The sequence below is a fragment of the Salmo trutta genome, chromosome 30 (assembly GCF_901001165.1).
Source record: "Salmo trutta chromosome 30, fSalTru1.1, whole genome shotgun sequence".
Lineage (NCBI taxonomy): Eukaryota > Metazoa > Chordata > Actinopteri > Salmoniformes > Salmonidae > Salmo > Salmo trutta.
Window position 1 is genome coordinate 18,272,760 of NC_042986.1, and position 21,944 is coordinate 18,294,703.

Below are 21,944 nucleotides of genomic sequence, written 5' to 3' on the forward strand. Positions count from 1 at the left end.
ATCAGTCTTAAACTTAAATGTACATAAATCAAAACAGCATTTCACCATAAACCCCTTTTTATAAAAGGAAATTCATTTGTTATTAACAATTTACAACATGGTTTCATATACAGGGATAGCAGTTACGTTGCATAAGGATACATCTGGAGACAAAAATAAAAAGGAGCTGGCTTTTTATTTACACATTTACTTCCCTGGGATTTCCATTCATAATCTTCCAGGGAAAAAAAGATGTATTCCCATGCTTTTGCCACAGCCAGAAAAACATCTCCCATTAATATAAAAAAATCGATAAATTCGTATGCTAAAAATCTCCCAGACTATTAAAAGCTACATGTATATCTAGTCTCCAATGTGGTTAAATCTCATATCACCGAAGACAAACATTTCACACTCATTCCCCAGAATACTTAAAAATAAAATAATTTGATCATGTCACAATGCCCTATAAAACTAGGGCCATAGTAGATCCATGTACTCTTGTACCATAAATATAGGGGCCAATATTGTCCCTTGCAATATTTTATTGATTCACAGATAAATGCTAAGGAGCTTTGAACAGAGGGACTGTTCTATTTTGAAGCATGTGCAGTGCAACCTCTGGATCTGGCCATTGCCTGAACAGAGGTCTTCATTTTCCTTAAAGTCAGCGTTAGGATTGTCAGAAATAGTGGCGAGTCAATCAAAAGATGGGACCGATGCTTTGATATCCCTGTCCCATATATAATGTTATTGAGGGTGGGTTTCCAGCGTTCATGCATGATGTGGGGGACATTCTGAGAGAAGGGAGCAGCCTACTGTTGTGGATCGATACCCTCAAATATTCTTCCAGTATTTCAGAGCAAGTTCTCCCTTCAACAGCACACAGTGTTTCCCCTAGGATTTGTTTCAGCAGAGGTGGCAGAGTTTGCAGGGGGGCGGGGTGGTGGTGAATGGAGTCTTCCTGGGGCATACACCTATACAGCCACATACATTTTTATTATTTTTTTTAAATGCAGGAGGTAGCGTCGGTGCGCCACTGCTAAATGCATATAGGGGAAACACTGGCAAGCACACACAAAAACACGCTGGTCTTCAAGAGGCTCCCTGACAAATGAAGACCACACTCCTCTGTCTATTGATCCGTTGCTGGATCACTCCTGCCCAAAGCCCTCAGTCTCTTCAATCGCAAACATCAATTTCTCCTTCAGCTGCTCATAGCTTTTGTAAGGAGGCAGATCCAATCGATTGAAGCTAGAGAAGGGGAAAATAGAGGCAGGTTAGATATCTGTCGAGGGAAGCCTTTACTCTGTTTTAACCTTGACTCATCCATACAGTACTCACCAGGTGTGACTTCTGGGTAGCCAGTTCTCTTTTCCCACCTTCTCGATGCAGAACTTCTGAGGGCCATTGCTCCCTACAAAAACAAATATGTAAGTCACTAACCCATCTACTTAGAGGTAAAAATGGCAAAATGTTATATTTCATGAACTTTTACCCTTACAGGTTAAATTCCTTACCCAATAGGTCAGCAAAGCCTCCGACAGGAAGGCGGCAGGTGCCTGTAACGAACTGGAGGAGCCTCATCCGCTTCTCATTGTCCATCTCTTTGATGAGCTGGAAGGCAAGTCCAAGAGGGTACAGTATGTTCATAGGTGTTCTTTGTTGCATGAATGTAATGATACTGAGGAGATGTGGCACCTGACTGTAGCTCTGGTGAGGAGAGATGTGTAACACTGACCTGCCAGAACCAGAGGACCTGCTTGCTGCTGCGTGCATAGTGTCTGTAGATGGTGTTCCTCTGCCAGTCTGCCAGGTCGATCTCCTGCATCCCACACAGCATGACCTGCAGGAAGTTGACAAGTAACAATTGGCTCACTGGTACATGTGAGTTGGAACAACAGCTGTCATCTTTACCAGAGTGAATATGGTGAACCTGGTGTAAATAAGTAGGCCAAACTAAGACTCATACCTCAAGTTCTTTGGCATCAAAGTACTGCAGGTACTGCTGTGGGAGGACCTCGTTGAAGCCCTCAAAGAAGGCCTGGGTCTGCTCCTCCACACCTCTGGACAACCTCCACTCTGCTACAAGCCTGGGAGAGAAACAGACCATCAAGGCACCACACACCAGGAGGGGAGGGGGGGCAATATGCTGAGACAGACCTGATATACTCCTCCTTGTTCTCCTCAGTGACCAGGACCTCTCCTCCGTCCGGCTTGAGCTCATGAGTGGTGATTTCACCCAGAATCTCTTTGTCCACAGAGAAGTACATCTCCAGGCCACACTCCTCAATGTCGTTCTCCCTGAAGTGCACAACAGATGACAAAGACACGTATCAGTGACCCAAAATGGAAAACTCATGTTATCAAGAAAAATGGGGCCATGAAGTGAAGTGTTCATTACAGCCACCAAAACAACAAACAATATTTATTTTTAGTACAGCTTCCTCAGAAGACTCACTTAATCCAGATGAGAGAATTGTAGAATTCTGGGTCAATGGACTCTAGATCTTTCAGTGCCCATGGCTTGTTCAGCATGCGCTTGTAGAACGGTAGCGAAAAGCCTGTGTCAATGAACTTCCCATGGAAAAGAGCCTGCGAAAAGAGATCAGGAGGTTATAACATTTAAAAATACAGAACTGCATCAGCAGATCTTCGCATTCGCAAATGTCACATTGCAGTTGAAAAACAGTGACTAAAAATAATCACCATGGCGATGAAGCGTCCGATGAATTTGAAGTACTTGAGGTGATCAGGGTTGATGTTGGAGGCAGGGTTGATCTGTAAGCAGTAGTTGTCCTTCCCAGCATACTCAAACAGGCAATACATGGGGTTCAGCACCTCGTGAGACAGCAGGAAGAACCACTCCCTACAAAGAGAGAAATATATATATGTATTTCATAACACTCATCATAATACAAAACCTCTCTGCAAGGATCTAGTTAACGCCACACTTCATAACAGGGTCAAATATCAACTTGAAGACAAACACTTATCTATGATGTTTTAAAAGGTAATTCAAGTAGCTGAACCTTAGACCAGGGGGCACAGAAGGTTCCTTCACCACTTCGGTGGCGTCTCCTCAGAGGACCATTTCATTAAAAAAGTGAAACAAAGATGCACTATGCAGAAATCGCTCCGCCATTTTCTGGTTGCTAAAATTCTAACAAAAAGTTGACTTAATTTCAGTTTGTGTGACAAAACAAGTATAGTGTAGAGCTTTCAAACTCAACTCTGGACCACGAAGCCATTTCCACTGCGTTTTTTCATTGTTCCCCTCTAATCAGGGACTAATTTAGACCTGGGATACCAGGTGTGTGCAATTAATGATCACATAGAACAGAAATACAGCAGCTCCGGACCTCGTAGGGTAAGAGTTGAGTACCCCTGGTGTAGAGAATAATTAAACAGCTGTGAAATATCTTTTCCATAACAAAAAAATGTATTTTCAGCTGTTTGAAGCTGGTGGACAAAACCGAAAGCATAGAAATAGCACATAGAACAGATCTACTGCTTCTTAGACATGTTTTCAATGAGAATTACAGATCTATAACTAACACTTCTGTGAATTTTGTCAGGTTGCCCAACAAGTTACATATTGCAGCTTTAAAAAGTTATTTTTTAGATAAAAAAAAATATACTAAATATATTCACGTCACCACATAACTGATTAAAACACAGTTTTGCAATGGTCTACAATAGCCTCAACAGAAGTAGGGTAGCACCATGGTTTAGCCAGTGCTACCCCTGGGTACATTGACCTCAATACAAAACCTAAGAGGCTCATGGTTCTCACCCCCGTCTATAGACTTATACAGTAATTATGACGACTTCCGGAGGACATCCCCCAACCTATCAGAGCTCTTGCAGCATGAACTGACATGTCCATCTAATCAAAGGATCAGAGAATCTAGTACTGAAAGCATAAGCTACAGCTAGCTAGCACTGAAGTGCATAACGTGAAAAAAAAAAAAATAGTGGAACAGTTTTGAACAAATTAATTTCTTAAAGTTAAGAACAGCAGAGAGATTTTGTAGTGTTATATTTTTAGTTGCACTTTCACTTACGCTAGCTAATGCAGCTAATTTTGCCTACTCAACAACCTGACAAACAGAAAGGAATGATATTCATGTTAGCTAGCTGGCTACGGCTATCCAACACTTCCAATTCAAGGTAAGCTTTCGGTTTTATACTGTAAATGTACTGCCACTGGGGCCCGCCGGTGTAACTGCAAAACTGCTTGCTGTATGTACACTACTGCGTGATTGTACACTTGGATTGTGGGTTTACTAACACATTAGCTACTAGAACTATGTTGACAGCAAATACGGTGACATCGATGTAGGTTGTGTGCAATGGTTATTGTATGAAGGTTTGGCTTGGAGAGTTTATTTTTTTGCCTGGTCACAGACAGCTATTGTGTTGTGCACTGAAGTCCACAAGCGAAGGGAAAATGTTTTAATGGCTGCTATGAAAGGGAACTGTGGGTGCGGGTGATCAGGGGTGTATTCATTCTGCCAATTCTGTTTCGAAACATTTCTTAAAGAAGCAAATGGAACAAAAAGTGGATGGACTAGGGCTGTTACGGTGACCGTATTACCGCCACACCAGCGGTCACGAGTCATGACGGCAGTCATATTCCATGTGACTTATAAGTCACGTTAATTAGGCTTCTCCAAGCTCTGATGGTCATTAGTATCCAACCAAACTTGCTAACTGCCTGGTACTCAGCACTCTATTGTCTCTCTAATCAATCTGACATCAATGAAAATGTTTCAAAAAATATAATCAAACAATATAATCAAACACATGAGAGCCTATGAGCTCATGTTACGCAACATCTTAGGCTATGCATTTGCGTGAGAATTGTGATGGCCTCTTAAAAAGAGGAAGATCCCATCAGCTCTCTATAGTCTAGACCTACTATATTTATTTCTCAACTTTCCTAATATTAAGCACATTGCTTCTCTTTACAACAGGAGTATAGCCCACCTGGCAGGCATGAAAATGAACCCTGCCCGTTTCGAGACAGATGCATGATAATGATCCATTCTAAATTAAAACAAATTTCACACATATACTAAATAATATATGTAAAGACAAGACTAAACAAGAATAGTCTGATGGGTGACAATATTAGCCTATCACTTGTGAATTATATTATCACTTGTGAATGATGCCCAGCTTGTTTTGCAGTAAGGAAAGAAACAGCGCAAACCTTTTCAAAATCATAGTCGCACACGTCATGTAGCCTAGCCCATTGGCTTATATGTTTTGATAAGGTTTGTATCACAACAAGTGGCCAAATAACTTCTTAAAATGAAGCACATTAATTCGCTTTACAATGGGTGTAGAGCCTAACTGGCATACACACACAGTTTGTGAGTTTCAAGATTAGAGAAGATAATTTCCCCCATAAAAATGCACTTTTATATTAAAAGCATTACATGCATAATTGCATTTGCGGTCACTTTTGAGAATGGTGTTTTCCCGCTAACTGATTGTATTTTAGAACAGTCACACCTATAGTCTACTGCCATGTGCGCATTGCTGTGCTTATAATGTGAAGAAATAACCTAATAGTTTATCGACATTTTAAGCTAAACATTCTGATCGATTGTGTCTGCCTCATTGCTTGAAAAAGTTTTTGGGATGCTAATGGTTGTATTAATTTCGGAACTATCGCATCCCACAACTGTCCCAGACTATGTTTGGAATATTTATTTCTCACACAGAATAGATCAACTTTTGTGCTATAGGGGACAGTAGACTGACATAGGCTAGTGCTTCTGCTGTTCGTTAGGCCTACTCATCTTGTTGAACAGTGTGGACAGGTCTTCCAATAACTTCAATATGCGCCTCGGAATTGGATAAGGACGTACACAGTTGCCTCCCCGATGTGTCCATCTTCACTTGTAGCCTGTGAGAAAGACCCGACCACGTGACGGCATTGGCTAATAAGAATTGAGCGACAGTATCTGAGAGAGCCATATGAGTGAGAGGTGCTTCGGCGCACGCAGCCGGGAGAAAGGAATTAGAATATTCAGCCCAAGGGCACAACAGCCACAAAAGGCATGGATTTTTTTAGGGGACACTACGGCCACACAAAGCAGATGCCGCCGTGAAACTCGAGGCATTATTAAGTAACTCTAAATTAAGCATATAGGAGGACTCGTTTCTTTGTTAACCGCTCAACACAGAATAGCCGCATGTGTACACTCCCTCAAATCGTTTGGAGAAAATATCCTTTGTATTTTATTCCTCTATGTTCAATTGTATTCTTCAAACTATAAAATAATGCCACAGAATTCTAAGAAAATCTTGTCTGCTAAATGAACTAGTGAAACCCACAGCCATATGGCATAGCCAGGTCAGGGCCTAACATAAGGACAACTCAAGAGTATGCTTTTCTGTTCCTCTGAAAGAGACTACATTTTCTTCATATCATGTTTCTTTAGACCCTTCCAAAATAAATAATGGATTTATTGTGATTGTGTAGTAGGCTATATAACATGGATTCATTTGACTTTTAAAATGTGGATAGTCTGTAGTCTGCATCAGTGTGTGGAAGCCAGAAGATGCTAAATATGTTTGTTAAGTAACGGTCAATTACCATGAGACCAGCAGTTATTTGCTTGGCAATCACCGTCACCATGATTACTCCAGTTTGTCTCTCTACCTGTGCACTGTCATTGTAAACTTGAATTCGTAGGTTATAGCAACCTCATGATGGGTATAGGGAAAATCTAGTATCATGTAGTAGCCTAAGCCTATCACTGTTACATTGAACTGGGTGAATGGAATATGAATGAGACAGTCATCCAATATGCTGTAATAGAAATAAGGCCATGCTCATAAAAAAAGAAAAAAAGTCCTAACCTAATCTTAAACGACACGGAACGCCACTGAATGACTTATTATTTATTGGGGTGCAATAACTGCATGGGAGCACTTGAAAAGAGTACAACATTACCTTGCCACCCCTCCATAATCAAGACCTTCTTCCCCAGGGAATATGATCCATAGTCTCCTGCGGAGGTCCTGTGCATTGAAGCTCATTATCTACAATGGAAAGTGAAATTAATATATAGACAACATAGGTCAGTGTCAACATGCTCATTTGGGAAGATGTTTACTCACTTGTTGGAACGAGTCCTCAAACAGGGTTTTGCGGGTGACAGTGATCTTGATGTGCTGAGGCATTGACAATTGCTGGACAAGAAGAAGAGGAAATCATAAGTGATTTTGAAGCATGTGATCCCCCCCCCCCCCAACAACAAAAATAGCGGGTCATCATTTTCATTTAATTATGTTACTGTGCGTTGGAATTCATGTTGTTCTGTTGACCATATAAACAATGTCACTGTTTAACCACTCAAACTCAGAAGGCATGAGACCTACCTGGCACCAGAATCTGAAATACTGGACTTTGGCTTTAAAGTCTCGAACGTAAGTTATCTGGGGCCCATTTTCACTGTTGGAGAGAGAGAGGGAAGGAAAAGGCACATTCAGTCACGCATCATGGACCAAATACTGAATCAACTTTGTCAGATTACATGGCTTTTACTATAGTGTATTAGAACTACACAAGAATGTCAAACCATAGACCCCAGATAGTCAGAAAATGTTGTTTTCACTACTCTGTGCAGACTAAACTGATCATGCTAAATGTTTAAGCCAAAGCAGGCTACAGGTGAGACGTCAGAAACAGCATTCCTGTGAAAGGCACCAAACAGGTAATTCCTGTTAGTTGGGGAATAGAGCACAGCCAGAGCATAGTCACTGTTAAACAGAGAGCAGTCATGTTGACAGTACACCAATATCATCACTCAGGTGTGGCTCATTAGAATACTGAAAGATACACAGAACAGTACAGTACATTATCTGTTCAGCCCATATTAGTCATCCTAATTTGACATTTTGGGTACAGAAAGAAAGCGTTATTATTAGCAACAGTTCCATCACTGGAGTCAAACTAGTGCCTATGAAACAGACCCGTGCTTGCTACATAGAGCCTGGTTTTAGTCTAAAATGATGCTTAGTCAGAGAGGTAGTCCAATGCTTTGATAAGTGACTGTAAAGTTGGGACGTACAGTGAGGATTTTCCAGTGCGAGGGTCGATGTACGTAGTGGCTCTCCTGTTGTGGTCCACAAAGTATGGGATGCCGTCGACTGTAAACCTCATCTCCCAGCCCTCTGGAAGAGGCTTCTCATTCAGCAGCCTGAGTGAGAGGGAGTGTCAACATAATACAGGGACATACAGTAGGATACAGATCTGCACAATGTCTGAATTTACACAATTCCAGTGTATGGGCATGTGGAGAGTACTAGATCCAGGGGCCGCGCTAATCTTACCCTGTTCTAGATGTTACAGGCTAGCACCCACTGATGTTAAAAGTAGCTGTTAGGATACATCTGTACTAAGAGTAGTACAGATTAACTTCTCACCCCTGAGTGCGAGGGTCCTCCCACTGTGTAGTCCGTGTGGTGTGTTGAACAAAGTACACTCTCCCGTTGCTGTCAGTTCTTTTCTCTGAGAATGTAAATGGGATGAAACAGAACAGTAAAATCATCAATTCATTCAAAAGTCTAAAAAACAGATTCATCTGTGACCTTTTCATGTGAGATGTGAGGTAGTGAGTGAGATCTTACCCCATCCATGTGGAAGCGGGCCCAGGGGATCAAACTGCTTATTCTCAGTGGCTGGAACCTGGTCCTGGAGCTTCAGTGCACAAGAGAAGATAAAGATAATAATTACCAAACAAAGTTAAAAATCAACTGATAAAGAGTGGTTAAATATCCCCAACTGAAAAAAGACAAACTGTTTACAGCCCAATATGTAAAACAGAGTTAAGAGAAGCAAAACAAATCAAATAAAGATGCTTATATTGTCACATACACCAGATAAGTGCAGTGAACCTTTCCGGTTACTGGCCAAACTAACTGCTAGGTTAACTGCATGGACCATCTTAGAGAAGCTGATAAGGCTGACATCCAAATACTATAAAAGATTGTGTGGGCACTACACTAAGGCCCAATTAATTACATTTCAGAGTTATAATATAATTTTCCTACAACAGCTCTGTATGGCTTGCCAGCTAGCTAAATAAAGCGAGGGGTGAGGTAAACTGTCCCTCTAGTTCCTTTGTTCCAAATAGACTTCCTGTAATTACCCAATCCATTTGAAGGCATTATCATTTCACACAGTGCAAATAGCAGCTGACTGAGGTAGTTAGCACAATGACTGGAAGTCTATGGATACCCATAGACTTCGTCATTGCAATAATGCTAGTCAGCATTGGCTTGCGAAACTCTCTTACTTCCTTCATACTGGACACACTGGACATAAAAATTGTATCCACGAGTTCATCTGACTCTGGGGAATTAAAGGGCCTCATTGCCAAAATCTCAAAGTATCCCATTAAACTCATCACCTGTTGAGTGTTTCACACCGGTTCAGTACTGTTATTGTAGGAGCTGAGCACTTGGTTTGATCAGTCAGAGTTCCCACTTACCCCATTCACTCCAAATATGAAGCGCTGGTTGAACTGCTGCATGGCACCCTGTAGCTGGTTGCGTTGGTGCTGCCACTGTTCATAGTTCCGCACCGTCTCCATAGTGGGCCGTTGCCATGTGGTAGTTCTGGTGATGTGGTCTACAAAGTAGACCCTGCCCATGGGGTCCACTCGCCGCTCCCACCTACATACAGGGCAAAGAGGAACAGGGGAGACTATATAAAGAGCTTTGGCATTTAGTATCCTCTAGTAACAGACACACTATTCTCTGCTTGTCTTGTGAACTGGTGTAAATACGTGGATTGGAAAAAGACACAGGATATGTAAGGGGGGAGTTACCCAGAAGGTAGAGGCTCAGGCCGCTCCCATGCCGTTCTCTTTTCCACATGATCTACGAAATACAGCCTTCCGTTCTGATCCACCCTCTGCTCCCATCTTCACAGGAACATGTGATTCAAAGAAAATTAAAACATTTACAACATCAGTCAGCCAACTACAAAATTAAAAAAATTCAAGTCAAGGCAGGTAGGGTAGAGTTAAATTATAAAAATGATGAGACTATGTAACCCTGGAGCAATAACAACAGATCATTGCAGTCATGACAACAGCCAAAGCCACATTCTAATCTCTTGAGTTTAACAAAGCATAACAGTAAGATGATCCTGAGGGTGGAGTTGTATTGATACCACAAACTGATTAACAGTGCGTTTCTGCCTGCCAGATCACCATGGACGGTTTGACCCTTACCCAGGTGGCAATGGGCCTGCGGCGACAGCGGGGGCTCTGAGGGGGCCTGGGGTTACACTGTCTGCTTGGCTGGCTGCTATTGCTTGGCTCTGGTCGTGTGTAGGGGGTGGGGCGTTGGGGTCTGGTACTGCAGGTGTACTGACTGGGGTCTCTGAGCTGGGGCCATTGCTTTCTTCAGTTGGAATGGATCCATTAGAGGATGCTGCTGTGAACCAGTGAATGAGAAAAGAAAATTGAGTGAGTATGAGAAAACAAAACCACCTAGCGTCATTTTCCACCATTATCTGACAAACACTTTAATTGTGGACTTGTAAAGCTAAATATTATACCAATAAATCCCCAGGAGCATTGCTGTTGGTCTTAAGATGGGTTATGAGTTTGACCGCCTCACCTGGAGAGGAGGTTGGTCTGCGCGGGGTGGGTGGAGGGGGTCGGGAGGGCCTGGGAGGGCGTAGAGGATTACCCCTGGAGCCCCCTGCTGACAGAGCGGGAGACCCTTTGCAAGACCCTGTGCCATTCACTGCGACCGCACAACCATTTGGGGAAGCTCTGTGCTCCAAACCATCCACTGAAGGAGAGCTGTCTCTACTCCGCCTGCCACAATATCAACTATTAACTTTAGAGCACTGACAAGACAGTGTCCATATACAAATATAAGCAAGAGTATCATTACCACAGTAACCATGAATAATATGCTTACTTCACATCATCCCCGTTCTGTTGCGATTCCCCATTCGATGTACCTGAGATCCAGAAACACAGAGTTGGGAACTGAATGTACTGAGGGGAAGCTGGAGCTTATTTTCTGGGCAGGTTGGGAAAACCATAACTCTCCCTACAAATCAATACAGATAACACTGTGGATAACATCGCACAGAGCAGACTCACTTTGGGTGTTAGCCTCGGCAGCAGAGGCAAACATCTCTGGGTCCACTTGCATGCCATCCAGACAGACAGACAGGTCCCCCACGACATCAGTCTGGTCCCTGTCTGCACTCAGCTGCAGCGTCTGCACCACCTCAGAGACTGGGGGGGAAAAAACATGGAACAAAAGCATTGGTTATGTAACAAAAGCCCTCATTCCACTCAGCTCCTCGCCTGTCAAAAGCAGTTATCAGCCCTTTGAATCATCCTTATCTGCCACTTTACACCAGGACTCAAACGAGTTTGGGACATGAGGGACAGTACTGCATGGATAGTACACCACAAAGACTATGACCAATGTTTCTCTCTGTCATCACCTTCAACAAACTAGTGGATGGAAACAGTAATGGAGAGAGAATCCCCGTAAAAGGCAAGAAGACCAACCAATCAAAATAGAGGAGTTCTGTTAGCAAATATACAGCCATAAGAAACAGAGTAATTATCCTACTTCAAACCAAAGTTATTATTTAGCAGCTCGCTAAGAAGGACTTGCCCCCCCCCCCCCCCTTAGCCGACGTGAGTAAAACATTTAAACGTGTTAACCCTCGCAAGGCTGCTGACCCAGACGGCATCCCTAGCCACGTCCTCAGAGTATGTGCAGACCAGCTGGCTGGTGTGTTTACGGACATATTCAATCGCTCCCTATCCCAGTCTGTTGTCCCCACTTGCTTCAAGATGTTCACCATTGTTCCTGTAACCAAGAGAGCAAAGGAAACTGAACTAAATGACCATCACCCCACAGCATTCACTTCTGTCATCATGAAGTGCTTTCGAGAGACTAGTCAAAGACCATATCATCTCTACCTTACCTGCCACCCTAGACCCACTCCAGTTTGCTTACCGCCGCAATATGTCCACAGACGACGCAATCGCCGCCACACTGCCCTATCCCATCTGGACAAAAGGAATATCTAAAGAATGCTGTTCATTGACTACAGCTCAGCATTCAACACCATAGTACCCTCCAAGCTCATCAAGCTGGAGGCCCTGGGTCTCAACCCCACCCTGTGCAATTGGGTCTTGGACTTTGACGGGCCACCCCCAGGTGGTGAATGTAGGAAACAACATCTCCACTTCGCTGACCCTCAACACTGGGGTCCCACAAGGGTGCGTGCTCAGCTCTCTCGTGTACTTCCTGTTCACCCACGACTGCGTGGCCATGCACGCCTCCAACTCAATCATCAAGTTTGCAGACGACAACAGTAGTGGGCTTGATTACCAACAACGACGAGACGGCCTATAGGGAGGAGGTGAGGGCCCTCGGAGTGTGGTGTCAGGAAAATAACCTCACACTCAACGTCAACAAAACAAAGGAGATGATCGTGGACTTCAGTAAACAGCAGAGGGAGCACCCCCCTATCCACATCGAAGGGATAGCATTGGAGAAGGTGGAAAGTTTTAAGTTCCTCGGCATACACATCACAGACAAACTGAAATGGTCCACCCACATCCAGAAGGCCAGGTCAGTACAGGTGCATCAAAGCTGGGACCAAGATACTGAAAAACAGCTTCTATCTCAAGACCATCAGACTGCTAAACAGCAATCACTAACTCAGAGGCTGCTGCCTACATTGAGACCAATCAATGGCCACTTTAATAAATGGATCACTAATCACTTTAAACAAAGCCACTTTAAATAATGGCACTTAATGCTTACATATCTTACATTACTCAGATCACATGTATATACTGTATTTTATACCATCTATTGCACCTTGCCTATGTTGCTCGGCCATCGCTCATCCATATAGTTATATGTACATATTCTCATTCACCCCTTTAGATGTGTGTGTATTAGGTAGTTGTCGGGAATTGTTAGATTACTTGTTAGATATTACTGCACTGTCAGAACTAGAAGCACAAGCATTTTGCTACACTCGCATTAACATCTGCTAACCATGTGTATGTGACCAATAACATTTGATTTGAAAATTGGCAGTGGGCTGAATTTACTCTTTATGAGGGGAAAGTGATGCCTGTGCTGTGTGGGAGAGATAACTAGCACACAGACACAGTACAGGCCTTCATCACATAGCCAAGCAAGGTTTGCATAACATGATACAAGGAAGGAACTCACTTTTCATGTCGTTGGCTTTGAGTGTTTCGCTGACCTCCAGAGTTGCCATGCCTAACAATATGTCCGACTTCAAGGTCTGGTGACTCCATACTCGGAAGATTAGCTTGCTAAAAGGAGTGACAATTCTATTGACAAGATGAAAGACAGACAATGACTATGAGTTAATTCACTGTAAATATAGAAGATATTGTAGGTGAGGCAATATATGAAAGCGTCTAAGATGATCGTCTATGATGAACATCTAATGATGTTATTTTTCTAAATTTATTGTATTTTTTGTTGCCTTAAAGCACTTTGAAATTCTTTATGTAATGAATAGCGCTATAAAGGCTGAATATATTACTATTATGATTATTTCATTTGAAGAAATGTTTCAGTGTTATCAGGGAGACTAGAAGCAAGTGTCCATGCCTACTATAACAGCTGCTAGTTAAATCCTGAATGCTTACAGGAAAATACAGTTGGGGAAGCCCATCAGCTTACTACACCATAGTATGACTGCTCTGAACACACCACACCAAGACATACTGAAACAGGAGAGTGGCCCACTCTAAATTAAGAAGGGCCAGTAGAGTAAGAGTCCAGAGCTATATAATGAAGGGATTGATTGTGTGGATGTGTTAGCACTTGGCACTACTACAGGTAACTGCCAAAATAATGGAAACACTTTAGTAAATGAGGAACACAAAGTATATTGAAAGCAGGTGCTTCCACACAGGTGTGGTTCCTGAGTTAATTAAGCAATGAACGTCCCATCATGCTTAGGGTCATGTATAAAAATGCTGGACAGGCCATTATTTTGGCAACCATTGCTACGTCCCCAAGAGGTGACATCCACAGGGCACGAGTGGTCACTGAATGGTTTGATGAGAATGAAAATAATGTAAACCATATGCTATGGCCGTCTCAGTCACCAGATCTCAACCCAATTGAACACTTACGGGAGATTCTGGAGCGGCGCCTGAGACACCGTTTTCCACCACCACCAACAAAACACCAAATGATGGAATTTCTCGTGGAAGAATGGTGTGGCATTCCTCCAATAGAGTTCCAGACACTTGTAGAATTTATGTCAAGGTGCATTGAAGCTGTTCTGGCTCGTGGTGCCCAACATCCTATTTAGACACTATGTTGGTGTTTCCTTTATATTGGCAGTTACCTGTATATCATGAGTGGATCCTCAGTAAACCCTGTACACTTGCGTAAAGAATTTGTACTCAAATTAAGAGGAAGTTCCTTGTTCTCAACACTGACTGTCACCAAGAACACAACGACAACTTACACTGTGAGCGGCTGCTTCCATTTGGGACTGTGGGTGTTGTTGCATTTCTCGGTCTTTTTGGACTGTCCATCAACGGCCACTTCAACATATGGACTGGGGCCAAACCAATTCTTCCTGTTTTCTTTCAGTTTTGCTGACAGCACTGAGGGGATGTAAAAAGTGTTGTCAATTAGGGCAGAGCTAGAAGTTAGACTGTCTGGTAGGAGTTAGTTTGATAGTACTTCGGGTCAATTCTGTTTTTATGAGGGTAGACAAAATACAGTCCACACCCTTAAAAACATAATTTACTATGGACTAAAACCTTATACTACAATACAAAACATGGCTATGCAACGGACTTTAATACCAACAAAAAAAAGGGAAATATAAAATCAGACACTATACGTGCATCCTAATTCTCCAAATGTCACCTTTTAATTTCCATTCTGAAGAAATCCAAAATATGACACGAATAGACTACGTATTATGAAAATTACAGAGATCATGAACAAACCCATAATTTGCAGTTGTGCCTTCATGGGGTAGCCATTCCCAGGGCCTGGTTTAGCAACGCCGGAGGCCATGACATAGGGCTGGCTACCTGCAACAAACACACATTCAATGTCAATGGCCATTCAGTCAATGGCCCAAAGCACATTCCGTACAATTCCAAAATAACTTCTACTTCTAGAATTTATATTTTTATTCAATGCATTGTGACAAATGCTTTACAATGTTATAGACAGAGGACTATCTAATCTTTACAGTCGTAATGGAACAAGAACATAAAATATCATGGTCAGCATTACATAAGTTAACCACCCAGCGACTAAAACACATTGACCTCATTTGAATGGTAATAAAATGATATTGTTATAAAGCACAAAAGATTATGCTGGTACCAGGCATTATCCGACTAGTCCTCACTACAAGATCAGAGTCTGGGTGTCCAACTTATCCAGCTGAGTTAAGAAAAAATAAAAACGGATGAATAAATAATTAATGTACAAAACAGTAACTAGATGTGTGACTGATACTATGATTCCTAACAACAAATAACTCTGCAGTCTGGGTTTACTTACACCTATTGACATCTACAGAGAATTCGAAAAGTATTCAGACCACGTCCCCTTTTCCACATTTTTTTTTACATTACAGCCTTATTCTAAAATGTTTTTTCCCCCTCAATCTACACACAATACCCAATAATGACAAAGTGAAAACATTTTTTTTTTTAAATGTTCGCAAATGTATTAAAAATAAAAAACAGAAACACCTTATTTACATAAGTATTCAGACCCTTTGCTATGAAACTAGAAATTGAGCTCAGGTGCATCCCGCTTCCACTGATCATCTTTGAGGTGTTTCTACAACTTGATTAGAGTCCACCTGTGGTAAATTCAAGTGATTTGACATGATTTGGAAAGGCACACATCTGTTTATATAAAAAGGTCCAACAGTTGACGGTGCATGACAGAGCAAAAACCAAGCCATGAGGTTGAAGGAATTGTCGGTAGAGCTCCGAGAGAGGATTGTCGAGGATCTGGGGAAGGTACCAAAAATGTCTGCAGCATTGAAGGTCCCCAAGAACAACGTGTTCTCCATCAATTTTAAATGGAAGTTTTTAACCACCAAGACTCTTCCTAGAGCTGGCCCCCCAACAAAACTGAGCAATCGGGGGAGAAGGGCCTTGGTCATGGAGGTGACCAAGAACCTGATGGTCACTGACAGAGCTCCAGAATTCCTCTGTGAAAATGGGAAAACCTTCCAGAAGGACAACCATCTTATGCAGCACATCCCCAAATCAGGCCTTTATGGTAGAGTGGCCAGAGGGAAGCCACTCCTCAGTAAAAGGTACATGACAGCCCACTTGGAGTTGGCAAAAGTCACCTAAAGGACTCTCAGACCATGAGAAACAAGATTCTCTGGTCTGATGAAACCAAGATTGAACCCTGACCTGAATGCCAAGCATCACGTCTGGAGAATACCTGGCACCATCTCTACGGTGAAGCATAGTGGTGGCAGCATCATGCTGTGGTGATGTTTTTTAGCACCAGGGACTGGGAGACTAGACAGGATCGAGGGAAAGATGAACAGAGCAAAGTACAGAGAGATCCTTGATGAAAACCTGCTCCAGAGCACTCAGGACCTCAGACTGGGGCGAAGGTTCACCTTCCAACAGGACAACAACCCTTTAATAGCACACAGCCAAGACAACACAGGAGTGGCTTCAGGACAAGTCTCTGAACGTTCTTGAGTGGCCCAGCCAGAGCCCGGACTTGAAACCAATCGAACATCTCTGGAGAGACCTGAAAACAGCTGTACAACGATACTCCCCATCCAACCTGACAGAGCTTGAGAGGATCTGCAGAGAAGAATAGGAGAAACTCCCCAAATACTGGTGTGTCAGGCTTGTAGTGTCATACCCAAGAAGACTCAAGGATGTAATCACTGCCAAAGGTGCTTCAACAAAGTACCGAGTACAGAATTCTCAAATGTCTAAAAACCTGTTTTTGCTTTGTCATTGTAGGGTATTGTGTGTATATTGATTAGAGGTCGACCGATTATGATTTTTCAACACCGATACCGATTATTGGAGGGCCAAAAAAAGCTGATACCGATTTTTAAATATATATTTGTAATAATGACAATTACAACAATACTGAATGAACACTTATTTTAACTTAATATAATACATCAATAAAATCAATTTAGTCTCAAATAAATAATGAAACATGTTCAATTTGGTTTAAATAATGCAAAAACAAAGTGTTGGACAAGAAAGTATAAGTGCAATATGTGCCATGTAAAAAAGCTAACGTTTAAGTTCCTTGCTCAGAACATATGAAAGCCGGGGGTTCCTTTTAACATGAGTCTTCAATATTCCCAGGTAAGTTTTAGGTTGTAGTTATTATAGGACTCTCTCTCTCTCTCTATACCATTTGTATTTCATATACCTTTGACTATTGGATGTTCTAATAGGTACTTTAGTTGTGCCAGCCTAATCTCGGGAGTTGATAGGCTTGAAGTCATAAACAGCGCAATGCTTGAAGCACAGCGAAGAGCTGCTGGCAAACGCAGGAAAGTGCTGTTTGAATAAATGCGTACGAGCCTGCTGCTGCCTACCACCGCTCAGTCAGAATGCTCTACCAAATCATAGACTTAATTATAATATAATAACACACAGAAATACGAGCCGTAGGTAATCAATATGGTCAAATCCGGAAACTATCATTTCGAAAACAAAACGTTTACTCTTTCAGTGAAATATAGAACCGTTCCGTATTTTATCTAACGGGTGGCATCCCTAAGTCTAAATATTGCTGTTACATTGCACAACCTTCAATGTTATGTCATAATTATGTAAAATTCTGGCAAATTAATTACGGTCTTAGTTAGGAAGAAATGGTCTTCACACAGTTCGCAACGAGCCAGGCGGCCCAAACTGCTGCATATACCCTGACTCTGCTTGCACAGAATGCAAGAGAAGTGACACAATTTCCCTAGTTAAAAGAAATTCATGTTAGCAGGCAATACTAACTAAATATGCAGGTTTAAAAATATATACTTGTGTATTGATTTTAAGAATGGCATTTGTGTTTATGGTTAGGTACACATTGGTGCAACGACAGTGCTTTTTTCGCGAATGGGCTTGTTAAAAATCACTCGTTTGGCAAAGTAGGCTTTGATTCAATGATAAATGAACAGGCACCGCATCGATTATATGCAACGCAGGACAAGCTAGATAAACTAGTAATATCATCAACCATGTGTAGTTAACTAGTGATTATGTTAAGATTGATTGTTTTTTATAAGGTAAGATTAATGCTAGCTAGCACCTTACCTTGGCTCCTTGCTGCACTCGCATAACAGGTAGTCAGCCTGCCACGCAGTCTCCTCGTGGAGTGCAATGTAGTCGGCCATAATCAGTGTCCAAAAATGCTGATTACCGATTGTTATGAAAACTTGAAATCGGCCCTAATTAAATCGGCCATTCCGATTAATCGGTCGACCTCTAATATTGATGAGGGAAAAAACGATTGAATCAATTTTAGAATAAGTATGTAACATAACCAAATGTCAAAAAAGTCAAGGGGTCTGAATATTTTCTGAGTGCACTGTATAATCATTCTTGCTCTCTGGAAAATGCCACAAGAGAATATTAAACGTGTGAAAATAGCACCAGGAAGCATAGCCTAGTCTTCTTTCTTGGTTTGTGGTTACTTCACTGCTTGTGCATAATGTATGTTTCCCCGCCTACCTCCCCTGTGCAAATGAGAGAAAGAGCTCCGGATAAACTTTCACTTTGACTGTACCCGGAGTTAATAATTTATCAGTACTGATTCTGTGGATTACAGAGAAAGGATCTGTGTGTTACTCACAGTGATGGACTGCTTTGCAAGCCAGCTAAATGACTCACAACAAGTCAGGAGCTCATCAGTTGAGACAAGGAAGAAAGATTCACCATCAGCCAATGACTGTGTTTCTGTTAAAGTGTCAGATATTCCATAAACTAATCAAAAGTGAATAACATATGCTATTACACTTACACCACAGAACTGACACAAATCTACTGATATACCCACAGGCAAGTTTCACTTTTAAAAACATGGAATGGTTACAGAGCAACATTAAAAAAGGAAGGGCTCTGAATCTGAAGAATATAACTTAGAAATGCTCTATGAACTTAATACTATACTGTCTTACCCATCATAACCAACAGTGCATTTGTGAGAGATTAACTACATTTACCCAGCCCCACCCCTCAGCTCACAAAACAAAGTGGAAAGGTCAGGCTGGTGAAATGACAGAGTATGCAGTTATTTACACAAATGTGACCAGATGACAGCAAGAGATACCCAACTGCATCTTACTCAATAACAATATTAGGGCTGGACAGCATAAACACAGATAATGATGGCTGAAATTTGTTTGCCATCGTTAGGATGACGTTATCGTCAGGCGCATGACATTGGCAAAAGGCTTAGTGACGACCTGTTTGATTGACAAGGAAGGAGGCTAACGTTAGCTTAGCTAGCTGAGTAGCTAGCTCTGTCTCAAAATTAGTGAAATGACAACCTTGAAACTCCAAAATCTGATAGCTAACTAAATGTTATTTACATATGCTGCATTCAACTCCGGGATGCAGAGTTTGTATTCAATATTTTGAAACTGTGTTGTTGTTTACGTGTTAAATGTCATCTGGCAACTGATCGCAAAAAAGAAAAAAAAAAGCTAGCTAGCTCGTGTCATGGCTGGCTAGCCCAGTGGAAGAGTGAGTTTGCAAAATATTGTGGTTGAGGACTTTCCACCTCGGTCCTTTCGCTTACCCGAATCCAAGGGCAGAAGAAGTTCAAGACGTGACGTTACAGGCAACTTTCCCCAATATCCCTATCTGTTTTGGGTTCTTTTGCGGCTTCACTTCAAGAAAGAAACTTCCACCATCTTCGTAATCGTCTCACGTGACCAAAACCATATCTATTCGAGGACGTAAATACCAGCGAGAAATGAATAGAAACGTACAACGCTCCACCCGGAAAGACTGTCGACCAATCGCGTTCACGGTGTCATGCAGCGTCACGCGGTTGCTACGATAATCGTCAGGCAATCCCTTCTAAAAGTCAGGGTATGAGTCGAGAAACCTGCCTATTTTCCTCGACAGTACGTAATGTCACGACTTCAAAGCTATACGATATTACAGAGAACAAGTTCATTATCTCACATTTGGGAAAACATTTGTAATGTTGTACATGTTGTTCACGTTATTCATACTGATGTTGGGTTTTTCAACTAGCACCCAATTCACTCCCATTCACTTCTTGAAGGACTGATCTCCTTGTCCTATAATCACCCAGAATGCACCTCGCGTCCCAATGACAACGCGTGGGCAACACAATGGGCGTTATGTCGCATTCAAGTGTCAGTCGGAACTGGAAAATGTGGAAATGTCCGACTCCGACTTCCTAACTGCTTGTAATTAGTTATCCACGTGCCGCGTTAAACAAATCAGAAAGTCTGAAATGTTCGAGTTTCATAGTACCAACTACTATATGAACGTGGCATTTATACGATTCCAATGGAGTTCCCATCGCCTTTTTTTTTTTATTAACAACAAATCAATACAGAAAGTACATGGGGGAACACGAGTATATAAAACATTATATACAAAGGACAATTGGGCTAGGGGGTACAATTTCACATTACACAAGGACCTTAAGGGACATACATACACTTATAATTCTAACTGCTTTTTTGTTAGTAGAGTATTTCATTGTCTTAAAATATAGTTACATTTCTTTTTGTAAGGTAAGAGAATGTGGTGTTTTGTTTGTAAATGTGCATTTGTGAATATGAAATTTGGCCAAAAGATGAATGAAATTAATTACATAGAAATAAGTTGAAACACATTTATTGCAGATAAAGCATCCAAGGAGTACATCTCTCCACAATAGTGTAAAATCTTCATAAATGTGTTCAATTATACATCTACTAATGTCTTGCCACAGTTTCCTTACATGAATACAATGCCAAAAAAAGATGCAACACCGTTTCTGGGTGGTCATTACAAAAGATACAATTTGAGTTTGTTTTTCTTAAACTTCCTCATGTAGTGGTTGGCAGGATAATATCTATGAATAATTTTAAAGTAATCTTCCTTAATTTTGTTAACAAGTAGGTATGTGTGTGGGAACATCCAAACTTTTTCCCAACAGATATTGTCAATAAAACCGTTCCAATAGGGCATGACATAAGGTATAGATACAACATCCTTCTGAAACAAGGTTCGTATCGCTCTGTTGTTGATATTATTTCGGAACCAATATTCTAAAAACAAAGAAGTATTTTTATACAATATATCCCGATTATTCCATCTATAATATCTGTGTGGAGAAACATTATGCTTATAAATTAAGGACCATGACAAGAAAACCTGCTGATGAAAAGCAGAAAGTTTCACTGGAACTTTGTCAATATTATAATTGCAAACCAACATGAAGTTAAGGCCACCAAAAGTAGAGAAGACATGATGAGGAAAAAAAATCCACATAGAAGTGTGTCTTCTTAGGAATTGTTTTATCCAATTGATCTTAAAAGTATTATTTAAGGTAGTAAAGTCCAGACAATTCAGCCCACCATTCCCATAAGTGTTCATTACAACAGTTTTCCTAATGTAATGGGTACGGTTTCTCCACAGAAAGTTGAAAAGCATCTGGTCTATCTCCTTGCTTATTGTACTGTCAAGATATAAAGATAGAGCGCCATATGTTAGTCTAGAGATACCTTCAGCCTTGGTTATTAGGACTCTTCCTTTTAAAGATAAGTCCCTCTGTAGCCATTGATTTAGCTTCTTCTGGGTTTTCTTAATAAGAGGGTTAAAATTTAGTAAGCCTCTAGACTTCTGATCCTTTGTAATGGTTATGCCTAAATATGTAAGTTCTTC

At 41.5% G+C, this 21,944-nt stretch overlaps 1 protein-coding gene across 4 annotated transcripts; it reads right to left on the reverse strand.

Annotated features, from left to right (window-relative positions):
- Positions 1 to 39: 39 nt before the first annotated feature.
- Positions 40 to 20,002, reverse strand: LOC115168161 (E3 ubiquitin-protein ligase Itchy). 4 transcript variants are annotated; one of them, XM_029723166.1, is made up of 24 exons: positions 19,834 to 20,002; positions 15,018 to 15,104; positions 14,525 to 14,666; positions 13,243 to 13,367; positions 11,130 to 11,267; positions 10,942 to 10,984; positions 10,633 to 10,835; positions 10,242 to 10,443; positions 9,834 to 9,929; positions 9,495 to 9,678; positions 8,632 to 8,701; positions 8,428 to 8,512; positions 8,073 to 8,201; positions 7,381 to 7,453; positions 7,120 to 7,191; positions 6,953 to 7,041; positions 2,689 to 2,848; positions 2,441 to 2,574; positions 2,143 to 2,283; positions 1,952 to 2,072; positions 1,721 to 1,825; positions 1,500 to 1,596; positions 1,324 to 1,396; positions 40 to 1,233 (listed from the first exon to the last, which is right to left on the reverse strand). In XM_029723166.1, the coding sequence occupies exons 2-24, from the start codon at positions 15,085 to 15,087 to the stop codon at positions 1,134 to 1,136; spliced, it is 2,652 nt and encodes an 883-aa protein (XP_029579026.1). In that variant the 5' UTR covers positions 15,088 to 15,104; positions 19,834 to 20,002; the 3' UTR covers positions 40 to 1,133. The 4 variants fall into 4 exon arrangements, with proteins under 4 accessions (XP_029579026.1, XP_029579023.1, XP_029579025.1 ...); XM_029723163.1 differs by having other exon boundaries at positions 10,242 to 10,446; XM_029723165.1 differs by having other exon boundaries at positions 10,242 to 10,446; positions 15,018 to 15,100; positions 19,834 to 20,000.
- Positions 20,003 to 21,944: the final 1,942 nt, after the last annotated feature.

Coding starts and splice junctions, on each gene's coding strand:
- LOC115168161 (XM_029723163.1), bottom strand. CDS start 15,087: ATGGCCTCCGGCGTTGCTAAACCAGGCCCTGGGAATGGCTACCCCATG. Junction 8,513..8,631: donor CCCGCTTCCACATGGATGGG/GTAAGATCTCAC, acceptor TTACATTCTCAG/AGAAAAGAACTGACAGCAAC. Junction 1,597..1,720: donor AGGTCCTCTGGTTCTGGCAG/GTCAGTGTTACA, acceptor CTTGCCTTCCAG/CTCATCAAAGAGATGGACAA.